Here is a 12,433-nt window from a genome sequence, read left to right as displayed (position 1 = left end):
TGGGTCATCAAGCGCCATCAGCGTGACGTGCTGCATATCGCATATTCTCATCGAACCCATCTCAAACTCATCGTTACATCATGTCCCAGCTGAAAGTTCATTCCGACCACAACCGCTCCAGAAAAAGGCCCGACGTTTTTAGAGCATAGGAAATTTCACTACAAATAATTTGTGCCATTGAAGAAATGTCAGGACGCTCTGTTGCAAGTAGCGTCATCATGACACGCCATGTTTGACACATGCATTTTGCATAAGGGCTCATATCCTGCACACAAAGTCATCATATTCTGGAGCGGTTGTGGTTGGAATGAACTTGTGAATGGATTAAAATGCTGAGACATGATGCAGCGGTCAATTTGAGGGAGGTTTGATGAAAATACAAAAGCAATTGTGAAAATGAAATGGCCAGGGCCATTGTGCTCACCTCATGTGGAGGAAAGATGGATAAAGAGCATGGTATTGTGTCATGTAGTGTTAGGTTTGATGTGGGTCCAAGCAATTACAATTTCCCCAAAATGGCCAATTTACAGTACATTCGACCTCTGTGACCTTGAAAAGTAGGTCAAATCAAAGAAGACCCGGGTGATACATTGAATGGTTGTTAGAATTAGATATACCTATGATATAAAATTGGTGCCAATCGGGCAAGTCATTACTAGGAATAATGGCATTTTGAAGAATTTAGGATTTGGCCCCCTCCCTGGAGGCCAAACGGCAAATCAGATCGCACCAAACTTCAGTACCTGAGATCACCTGACCAAGGGGTACATGTGTACTTAATTTGTGATCAATAGTCATTGCAGTTAAGAAACGTGCCATAGTTACGGCCTGACAGCGAATTTACGCCATTTGACCTCTGTGACCTTGACAAGAAGGTCAAATTAAAAACCTGTGTGACATATACTGTATGGTGGTTAGATGTACCCATGATATCAAATTGGTGGCAATCGGGCAAGAAGTTAAGGAACAATCACATTTTTAAGGTTTTTGGATTTTGCCCCCTGGTGGTCAAGTGGTGAATCATATTGGACCAAACTTCGGTCCCTGAGATCACCTGACTAAGGGGTAAATGTGTACCAAATTTGGTATCAATAGTCATTGCAGTTTAGAAACGTGCCATCGTTTCATCCTAACGGCCAATTTACACCATTTGACCTCTGTGACCTTGAAAAGGAGGTCAAATCAAAAACCCGGAGGATATATGATGCACCTTTGCTAGAAGTACCTACCATATTTTTTTCAAAATTTCCCGACTACTATTAAGGGAGATATTGCATATTTTCACTTTTAACATTTGGCCCCCTGGTGGCCAAACCATGAAACGAATCGGACCAAAACTTGGTCTCCAAGGTGTCATTACATAAGGGTACATGTGTACCAAGTTTCAACTCAATAGCTCTAACAGTTACGAAACGTGCCCTGCTAACGGACGACGGACGACGACGACGACGACGACGACGACGACGACGACGACGGACGACGGACGCCACGGTATGGGATAAGCTCACCTCTGCTAAGAGGTGAGCTAATGAGACATTTCTGAACATCTTAAACCAAACAAAAGTATAAATAGCATTTCTGTCATCTGGCGCCAACGGCGTCCCGTCCCCATGGAATCAACAACGTGGGGCATGTTTGGCTCGCTGACAGAATCTGACCAATATTGACTGATTCAATGCTCGGGTTTCAGGCAACTCAGTTCATGAATGGACCACTCACTATATATGACTAAGAATGTCACCTGTTGTTGGTTTTGTTACCATGGCAACCATCCAAATCTTGGCAAGAAACGGCGTGGTCAGAAGGCAGTTTGGAGTTGAACATTATTTACCATGTTTACCAGTAAGAATCATCAACCAAAAACCCGGGGACATTTAATGCTTAAATATAATGGCCAGGGCCATTGTGCTCACCTGTCGATACGAAAGGGAGAGTTTGAGGAAGAACTTGTCATTGTTAGGGGTTAATCATGCAATAGTTGTGGGATGGTGTGGTTTGTCTTGAAAAAGTGGAGTTAGTCGTATTTTTTTCCGCGTGCACATGTTGAATAAGTGAATCGTTATTTGTGGAAGAAGCTGAGAGATGTTTTCTGCCCAATTGAGACGGGTTTACATGTGTCTTAGCTATTCAGTGACTATTGAAAATAAACAGCACATTTACATTTTGTAAAACCTGCTGTCATTGGCCGATGGGATGTACCTGTGGAATTGCGTGTGATTACGCTATCTTGAAAGGAATATTTATCCTTGGCTTGCGATTGGAGAGAAATGTTGAAAAATATGATACAAGAACAATTGAAGCAAGGAATGCACAGTATAGAATATGATGTACTGAGTAACTAGGTAGCAGTTTGTATTCATTTTTGAGACAATATGAGCACTCGTGACACATTTACAAAAGTTAAAGCAACTATTTTTGGCTTACTGGACTTTGCGCAACGAAACGAGCGAAATGGGGGAGCGACCATTATGTTTTACCCCGGTACGTCAAGTTCGATACATGGTGTCAGTCACCAGTGAGTGATGACCCACATCCACCCAGGCAGCTGAGACACATGTCTTGTTGGACACCGATTTTTACTAAATAAAAGCATAACTTCACTTCACACTTTTCGGGGTTGAAAATGTACCCACGTAAATCACCAAAATTACATGCCAAATTCGCACATGACCTGTTATTTCTCAAAGCTTGGAAGCTCAAATGTCTGAATGTAATGTATGCGCGTAATGTATACTCTCAGCAAGCGAATAGTTTTGATCGTCGGTTTTTGATACGAATCATTTCCTGTATGGCCGTTACAAGCCGTTGTCTGAATATGATGTGAACCTGTTTACCGTTCAATGCTGCTCCCTGTGACGCTGCACCCGCAAATGTTCAATGAACAAAATGCTGATAATGACTTACACGGCTTGTTTGCATCGTAAACATAGTGGTACCCGGGTTAACTGTCTTTGCGTTTGGCCTGATTTTACAACGATTACTCCCCATGTAACCACGATCTAGGATGGACAGGCTGTGTATTATGAATAGGAAAAGTCACCTAGTTACGTAGAATACTTTTTTGGCGAAATATTGCGCAAAGTCCAGTAAGCCACTATTTTTAGTGGATGTTTACCCAATGAGTAGCGTCTGGGTCATTATAAGCCGTTAACATGAGTTTAAAAGCGCATAGTGTAACGAAAGGTTCCGGCTTGACGCTAATCTCCGATGACGGCATCCGCCATTTTGATGTATTCTCGAAACTTCGGGATCGTCAAATGGAATGGACATCACATAATTTCTGACACACCCTGCTACAATTCATCATTTGATTGTTCTTTAGCAGTATTATTACGCCACCCGTATTGGCAGGGCAGCTTGAACACAACTGCGGTTTGCATTGACCAATATTCCCCATTCCAAACCGAAGGACAATCCGACAAGTTTGTCATTTTACCTTCCAATCATAGTCAAAATTTTCCGAAACAATCGGCAATGAGAACAAACTACTAATTTTAAAACAATCACAAGAATGTAATCAACACATACCACCTGGTCTGAAGAGCGGTTGATCGACTTATACCATTGATTGAAGGTGATTTAATTCCTTGTTCGTCTCGCTTCAAACTTTTAAAATGGCTGTCGTCCATACTTGTAGTATGCAGCTCTAGCGGCGCAGAACAACACTGCGCATCTGGGATACCGACGGATTGCCTCAAACCGCGAAATTCAAAACTGCTGGCAATGCGCCAACTAACATTTTTGCCCAATACCGCCCACTAGTGATGTGAAACGTAACTAATCTATTTGATATCGTAACCTCTATATCATGCAGACCTCTAAAACTTCATTTCAAACTTCAATCTGCTGGAATAAAGCAAATGGGCTTTTTTAACCTTGACCGACTTATAACTGAACTGTAGGTCACACTGACCTAAATCTGTGTCAGCATGTAGAGATGCATAATAGGTGTCTACATATTAAATTTAGAGAGTCTATGACCAATAGTAAAGAAACGTGCCATCAAAGAAATTTTAGAGTTCGACCTCTGTGACCTTGAAATGAAGGTCAAATCAAAAACCCGTGTGATATGTGATGTACCTTTATTAGATACACCCAAGATAAAATTTTCATCGCTCTAGCTTTAACCATAAGCTTCAAAATGACAAAAATAGGTTTTCAAAGAGTGCCCCCTATATGGCAGACCAGCAGTCAAATTGCACTGATTTTCATTCTGAAGGAAGGTCTTGCCTAGGGGTACCCACACACCAAGTATGAACTTTCTGGGTCAAAGGGTTAAGAAACGTGCCACTATTTTGTCAAAAGTTAACAACAGACGACGACGACGACGACGGACGCCGCAGTATCCTATAAGCTCACCTGACAGGTGAGCTAAAAAACCCAAAGATTTTCCATCACCTCCAAAGTAAACAGACAAAATGGGTTGAGAGTTCGGATGACAAATATGTAAGTTTCAGTATATGCAACTAATGGTATTAGAGTTTTAACTCGTCTTGTGATGAAATTATTTGGTGCCTTGGAGTATAGATGGATATCTGATGACGTCACGGCGAATTTGTGAATACCTTGTATCGCTTCAACATGATTTTCATTAAGAAAAGTTGTGACAAACCGCGTCCCCCTGTTGATATTTCCCCTCGATGTACGGCTCTTTTTGTGACAAAATTGTATCCAAGTTTTATTCTAGAATATCATGCAAGTCAGGAGATAGTCGAGAAAAACTCCTCGTATCCAAGTGATACCAACAATGATCGTGGACGTTGATATCGTTACAACACGCCATCCTCTGTTGAGCATCATACGCGCACCCAAACATGGAGAATTATAAAGTTTTGCATGATGTCAGAATGACATCATTTTGTAAACAAAGATATCGATCTTTTTTCAGCAAATGCCGCTTTCGATATGACATCTTCAACAACAAGTATTTTCATACGTTACGACTTACCAACTTTCTTGACTTGAAGCCTCGCCGCCGATTTAGTCTCTCCTGCTGCATTTGTGGCGATACATTGATAATAACCTGCATCAGAATAGTCAAGCTGTGATATTACAAGGACCGAGTCGGACATCTCCTGTAAAGAGAATTGCAAATTTGAGAGAAACTATCATTGTACAGTCCTGATCACAACTGACAAACCTTTGCCTAGGCTATGCACAACCTATATTCTGTTTGCGCAAGCTGTGCGGCAAGTTATACGCAGGATATTCTCAACAGCAGTTGGATCGAGACCCTGACAATAAACCACAACTTTTCCGTGCCTTGATATAATCAAATGCACGCCCCTCTAATTCATGAAATCTTCGAATCTGACCATAAAATATTGGAGCACACCACGAATTTTGACGAGAAACGTAGAGCACGTCCCCTTTTTTCCCTGCTCCTGGATCCATCCCTGACCATCCCTGACCTACATGTTTTATAGAGTTTACACTAACCTTGATTCGGCCGTTAATGTGAAGTACATCGTTATTCTTGAGCCAGCGAATCGTGGGTGTGGGAACCCCTTCCTCAATCTGACACACCAAGCGCACCGTCCCTGCAGTGACCTGATTGAGACTCGTTGGTGCTTGTCGTATTACTGGTGGAGCTAAAAACAGAAGCAGGAATGAGCATATCAAATTTCTATGTCACAACAAAATATAATCTGCTCATGTACATTTGCTTATGGCTAAGACAGACTTCGTATAGCTAGTGTCGCACAACAAGACTTTTCTATCCAGTTCCTGGCCTTCAGTGAGGACCTCTTTTTGACTTGAGTTGTTAGTTGCAAGCTATTGTCACCAGCGACACAAGGAGATGAGACTTGGTTCCAACCATCCTGAGGAATAAATGGTCAAACCCCCTTAAACATAACCCCTCATTGGCTGAAGTTCTGGTGCAAAAAAAGAACATCACTCGCACTTGACTCTCGGAATGACAATATCCAAACTCGCACGTTCATTGGTTGTTATATCTTGCCGACGCAAAATAAAAGCATTGTCATCTCCGAGGTGTGCACTACAACCTCGATGTTAAGATTTCAGAGTGTTATTTCTATTCGCACAAATTATTAGTAGTACGATGCTGCAACCGACCGTGACAGTAATGGTAAATCACAGGTGCTGACTTAAAGGTGATGTACATCTGTACTTCAGCAAATGAGGGGAAATGTCCCAAGGGTTTGTATACAGGGCTGGGGAGACGAACATTAACCCAAGTTTCCTTAGGATAGGTGCCATCAGATATTCAAAAGGGTTTTTTTGCGCCTGAAAGGAGTAAACCGGTCGTATTAACTGCATGGTGGCTCTGGAAAATAGAAATTCAGTAACTCTCAACTTGGTATTAATAGTAATTGCATATCGGGCTACTCAATGGCGCTGTTGAAATTAATATTCAGTATTTACCCAATTTCGAATTTTCAAATTCAATTCAATAAGAAATTTTCAAACTCAAAGACAAAATTTCAATTTTTTTTAACGCATGTTGAGGCCTTCAAAAAGTCACTATTTTGATTTCAAGAACGATTTTGGCGGTCATTTTCAACCAAATATGATTGAAAAATCTTTTTGAAACAGCTAGGGTAAGAAAATCTATAAATCCAGATAAATATGTATGAGGCGGATTCATGCAAAAAGTACAAATAAGGACTTACAAATGATGCTAAGTGTGGCAGTGGACTGGACCTCCCGCGAGAATCCGGCAACTTTGGCGTGACAGGTATAGGCTGCAGCATCTCGATGCGAGACAGAGGTGATTTCGAGATTACCCTGACCAACAATACGGCCACGGCGTTGTTTGCCATCTGGTGGAAGAGAGGCGAAACATTATTCATTAAGATTTTCGACGACAAAACTGGAAGCTTGATGCAGCAATGGACCTGGTGGTGAGGTCAGGTGCTAACTTGGCACTAAGGAAATAAAGTTTTCGTTCTCTCAATGAATTTGTTTTATTTGTCACCTATTCCTATGTTGGTGTTTTTCGCACTTCCTTCCATTCCTTTTCAACTCTTACATAAAGTAGAAAACTACAGTATTCATTGTTTTAAGCACACACACAGCCTGACACGGGGATCAGCCTGGCACAGGCCGGCAGAGTCCACCAAGGTCAAACTGTAAGTCACTGCCACTATAACGATGCAATGTTATTCCATTGTCATCATAGAAGTCATGGTGACGTCACGATCAAGGTGTTTACTTCTGCACAGTGTGTCATCAATATATTGAACCGCACTATGATGACCGCTGCACAGAGGTTCCAGTTAGGATTGAAATTGGAATCGTGTGATAATTCGGTCAGATTTTAATTTCTCCATTTTATGTAGAATTGTAGATGGGAACTAATACTGTAGAGTGGAAAGCGACCGGGCAGCCTACAGATAGGTAATAATGCCCTAAATGATGCCATTGATCCGTTAATCTTGGCGTTGAGGTCTAATGGATTGAACTAATGGAGATAACAGCAAATTTGTGACTGAACTTGTGTTGAACAACTGAGCCCTGATCAGATTTGGACCCATGCCATCTCTTTACAATCGTCCAATTTTTGCAATGTCTCTTGTAGCGCCACCTACCTTGCCGCGTCCAGCTGACTTGAAGAGATGGATAACCTGAGACCAAACATTCGAGCGTGACGGAATTTCCTGCCGACACGGTGAGGTTTAGTGGTCCAGCGACTATTCTTGGTGCCTGAGGTTGGATATTTTGATTATTTCCTGAAGAAACAGATGAGTAACAAATGTGAACCGGGATGCAACGAAAGTCTTATTAAAGGAAAGGATTTTAACCCCTTTGCTGCGGGAAAAATGACATGCTTGAGTCACACTGTGTGGGCACAATAGGATTTTGGAAATTCCAGTTGTGCATCGTACAAACCATCTTCATGAAAAATCTATGGAACAATGTTGTAGAAAATGTACATGAAATGTGTTGAGCAGGGTAGGTGATAAAGCTTGGAACCAGTGAAACCTTGAAACCAGTGATAAACCTTGGAATCAGTCCTAAAAATGCATAAAAACATGAAATAATGCCATTTGAACCTAAGGTGGTTACGAATCAATATTTGGAGCTTATTTTTACATGATCAGATCGGAATTTAACGGTAGTTTAGAAATCAGTCGCATATCCGATTCAATAATCTATATTTTAGAACAACCCAGTCATACCTCGCCTCCAGTGTACATTACTGATCTCCCAAATATAGGCATGCACATCACGACACGCCCACCACACACCCATGATATGGACCAATCAGCGCTCCGCTTACTACGCCACCACACGAGGCCTATTTGAACTACGGAGCGGTGTTATCATACAGGGTGATACAGAGAAGATTGACTACATCATGCAGTACCGGCTGGCACTTATCCGTAGAAACGTAGATGAAGGTTTATTACTGAAGGTTTTAGCCGGGTTTGGAGATGAAAAATGTGAATAAATACCTTCGCTGTGAGCGATTTCGTACATATTCATGTACACATCGAGGGATGTAGAGATATTTTCGTGATGTAACCAGTTCTAAGCGGACACATTTTTTAGTGATTCCCGTGTGCATGTTTGTCATATCTACTGAGCAATATCAGAGCATTATATATACAAATGATTCTTCTAATAAAAACGTTTTATTTTCGTATATGAAATACAAAACAATCACAAAAGCTTACTTTTGCTTTCATCGAAGAGCAATAATTAGATATTTGCAAATGGCGGTCCGTCATGAATATAAGTTTATTTTTTAACGACAACAACACATTTCCAATGCATTCAATGATGACGTCATCCTCCACAAAAAGGTTGATTCTGGAACTACTGGCAAATTGCTATCAATAAAGTCAGCTGGGACGAGATTGGCAGTTGGGAGGGTATAAATCGTGGAAGGAACGCGCCCGATTTCACGCGGTACTTGCACAGTGATTCCACGGTTTAGAACTGACTATTCCAAGGTTTATCACTGGTTACATGGTTTCACTGATTCCAAGCTTTATCAACTACCGTTGAACATAGCTTCTCGCAGGCTCAAACTCATAAAACAGTATAAAATCCAGAGCCATGAATTCGACAAAAACACTTGAACTTTATTATGATTTATTTATGTATATATTCTTTTTTCATGTAAACAAGTAATATTTACCAAGTTATTAATATTTTGATGCAGGTTTTTGATAAAAAACAACTTACATTGATTAACAAAACAAAGAGTTTGAACGTTCAAGTGGAAGAACTCGCTTATTGATATTAAAATCATTATACCGATCCCAATCTGGGGGCTGTCACATGAGACTACCCAGACTGAGAGAATATTGCCCAGTTCCTCGACATGACCTCATAAAGGAACAACTTTGGCGTGGGATTTCTGTGACCAGGGGATAATTCACAAACTTGCCACCATGTGCCCGCCATACATAAACATCCCACAATAGTTGATCTCTAATAATGAGTTTCACAAGAGGCGGTTTTGGAAAAGGGTTTGACATTTCTGGCAGGCCTACAGTTATATTCTTGTCTAGCAAATCAGTTGTTCAGTGCAGTTTAAGGATATTTCAATAATTTTGTTTGGAGAAGTCACAGACTTGCTGGAAGTTCTTTTTGCATGAAACCCAATATATCTCATGCCCCAGTTGTCCCTTTAATAGTTTTTGCTTTTGTAAGTGATCTCACCTGATACATTGACTGATATCTCGCGACTGCGCTGGTTTGCCGTATTAAAAGCTTTACATCTGTAGAGACCCGCGTCACTCGTACTGACGTTATATATCTGAAGAACACCTGAGGATAGTTGAAAATATCTGAAAGAAAAAAATATGTTCAAAATGTTGTTTTGTCAAAAGTAGAGGTTATTTTTACTAGATATTGAGTTCCGAGCTGAGCATCAACTAGAAGATTATCAGCTCCATAAACTATATTGGACGATTGTAATGCACGTAGGAGGAAACCAGATACCCGGGAACACTGTGATGAGAGTCATCCTCCCTATCACATGAGTGTACCGGGACCACCCGGGAATCCAACCCAATACCTCAAAGGTGACAGGCGCTGCCTGGTGTTCCCACTGAGCCAATCTGACAGCCCTAGAGTTGACACCGACGTCAAAATAATGTTGTTGGCAGAAGTCATATGACCCTTGATGTTTGGCTGATAGTTCGTAGACAGTCCAGTAGTCAACATTTGAGGTCCGTTCAGTAACCAGTGGAGCTCCAATAGTGCCCCCAGTGGAAATTCAGTGTTATGCCAATGGAGTACCAGTGGTAACCAAGATATGTTCGAGTGATTGTCATTCAATGACCATTGATAACAAGAGGAGTTTCAGTGGTACCCAGTGCCATCCTAGAGTTCGAAGTTTTTTCCAATTTTTTGTTCTTTATTCATTTATTGAACAAGAGGTGCCCGGTACTAAAGCTACATTATGGCCACCTATCACCACTAGAATGGCCGAGTGCAGGTGCGGATAGTTTTGGCAATCCCTAGTTCCTGTGGAAACAATAATTTGTAAGTATTACCCAGTTGAGTGGAAGTGTGTATACCAATGGAGTACCCATGGTAACTAGTGATGTTCCAGTGGTAATTCCTTAAAGCTGACAGGTCAAATATACATTCCCAAGTAAAGCCGAATCTGAGCTCTCGGGAATGTTCGTGATTTGGATCTACTGAATAATATATCCATTACCCCCAGTGCATGAATTGAAAGCGAGACATTCTCTGCAGACACTGTAGGGTGAACATCGAATGAGAGCATCCAGACATCAGTATATAGAATATTCTCAACGAAAAAGTCACATCACGAATGTTCCAGAGAGCTCGGCTTCGATATTACTCAAGAATATATAGTTGACCCTTCAGCTTTAAGGTTCAATGGTAACCAGTGGATTTCCAGGGATAACCTGTGGTGTTCCAATTGTACTCTGTGAAGTTCTAGCATTCCAGTGATACCCAGTGATGTCCCAGCGGTACTCATTCAAGCCCAATGCTTCCCACTTGTGTTCCAGTGGTAACCATGGATATTCCAGTAGTTACCGAAGAATACAATGATAAAGGGAAACTTACTTTTGAAATTTATTTTTGGTTTTTGCAAGAGGTAGAGGAGAACGGTCGAATTCCCATAGAAACGTGGGCTCTGGAACACCCGTAATATTACACACGAGGCGAGCGACTCCACCCGTCTCTACAGCAACAGGGTGGAAATCTGAGGTAAATCTTGATAAAGCTGAAAAGAGATAAAATGAGATTCGCATAAGAAACCAGATTTTATCAAAATCATTCTTCGAATGAAGACGTCAAGTCACAGAGCAAATGAAACGGCCAGGGGCCATTGTGCTCACCGTATACATCTTTTAGTAGGCAGGATCATGCTTAGTTTACAGGTGAATATGGTGAACACAATCAGGCATGAAGACTTTTTTTAGATGTGTATTGATGTCAAGTAATAAGACAGGGCAGTATATATAAGTTTATGATCCAACCAATAATTGTCTATGACATCAACAAGATCAATATCGTGTGATTGCTAAGAGTCCCTGCAATAAAAATTTCATCGAAAAAAAGTCATTAATAAGCGAGATATTGCACGTCCTACATTTTCAGTTTTGACCCCCTGGTGGCCAAATCAAGAATCAGATCAGGCCAAAATTCGGTGTCAGAGATTATCTGATGTAGGGGGTTACATGTACTAACTTTCAAGTTCATAGCTTCAGCAGTTAAGAAACGTGCCATAGTTACACTCTAACGGCCAATTTACGCCATTTGACCTCTGTGACCTAGAAAAGGAGGTCAAATCCAAAAATCGTAGGACATGTGGTGTATCCTTGCTAGAAGTCCCTGCCATAAAAAATTTATCGAAAACAATTCACTCAAACAAGCAAGATATTACTTTTTCCATTATGGCCCCCTGGTGGCCGAATAAAGAATCAGATCGGGCCAAAATTCAGCATCAGAGGTTATCTGATGTAGGGGGTTATATGCACCAAGTTTCAAGTTCATAGCTTTAATGGTTAAGAAACGTGCCATAGTTTACACTCTAATGGCCACTTTACGCCATATGACCTCTGTGACCTTGAAAAGTAGGTCAAATTGAAAACCCGTAAGATATGTGATGTATTCTTCCTAAGAGTACCTACCATAAAAAATTTATCGAAAAAACAAGTCACTTATAAGCGAGATATCACACTTTTTAGATTTCCACTTTTGGCCCCCTGGTGGCAAAGTTGAGAATCAGATCAAACTGAAATTCAGCACCAGAGGCTATGTGATATAGGGGGTTATATGTACCAAGTTTCAAGTTCATAGCTTTAGTGGTTAAGAAACGTGCCATAGTTTACACTCTAATGGCCAATTTACGCCATATGACCTCTGTGACCTTGAAAACAAGGTCAAATTAAAAACCCGTATAATATAAAATGTATATTTGCTATGAGTACCTACAACAAAAGTTTTATCGAAAACAAGTCACTTATAAGCGAGA

At 40.9% G+C, this 12,433-nt stretch overlaps 1 protein-coding gene across 1 annotated transcript in view; it reads right to left on the bottom strand.

The window, feature by feature from the left end:
- Positions 1-12,433, bottom strand: part of LOC135499100 (protogenin-like) — a 139,758-nt gene that overhangs the window by 68,910 nt on the left and 58,415 nt on the right. Inside the window, exons 3-8 of the mRNA XM_064789760.1 lie at positions 11,020-11,179; positions 9,637-9,764; positions 7,554-7,694; positions 6,636-6,785; positions 5,440-5,591; positions 4,949-5,075 (exon numbers count right to left, since the gene is read on the bottom strand). Of these exons, the coding sequence (XP_064645830.1) occupies positions 4,949-5,075; positions 5,440-5,591; positions 6,636-6,785; positions 7,554-7,694; positions 9,637-9,764; positions 11,020-11,179 (858 nt within the window). The remainder of the gene's footprint in view (positions 1-4,948; positions 5,076-5,439; positions 5,592-6,635; positions 6,786-7,553; positions 7,695-9,636; positions 9,765-11,019; positions 11,180-12,433) is intronic.

This window comes from Lineus longissimus, chromosome 14 (genome assembly GCF_910592395.1).
Source record: "Lineus longissimus chromosome 14, tnLinLong1.2, whole genome shotgun sequence".
In the NCBI taxonomy this organism is placed as follows: Eukaryota; Metazoa; Nemertea; class Pilidiophora; order Heteronemertea; family Lineidae; genus Lineus; species Lineus longissimus.
Note: the sequence above shows the minus strand (reverse complement) of the source record. Positions and strands in the feature narration are given on the sequence as shown.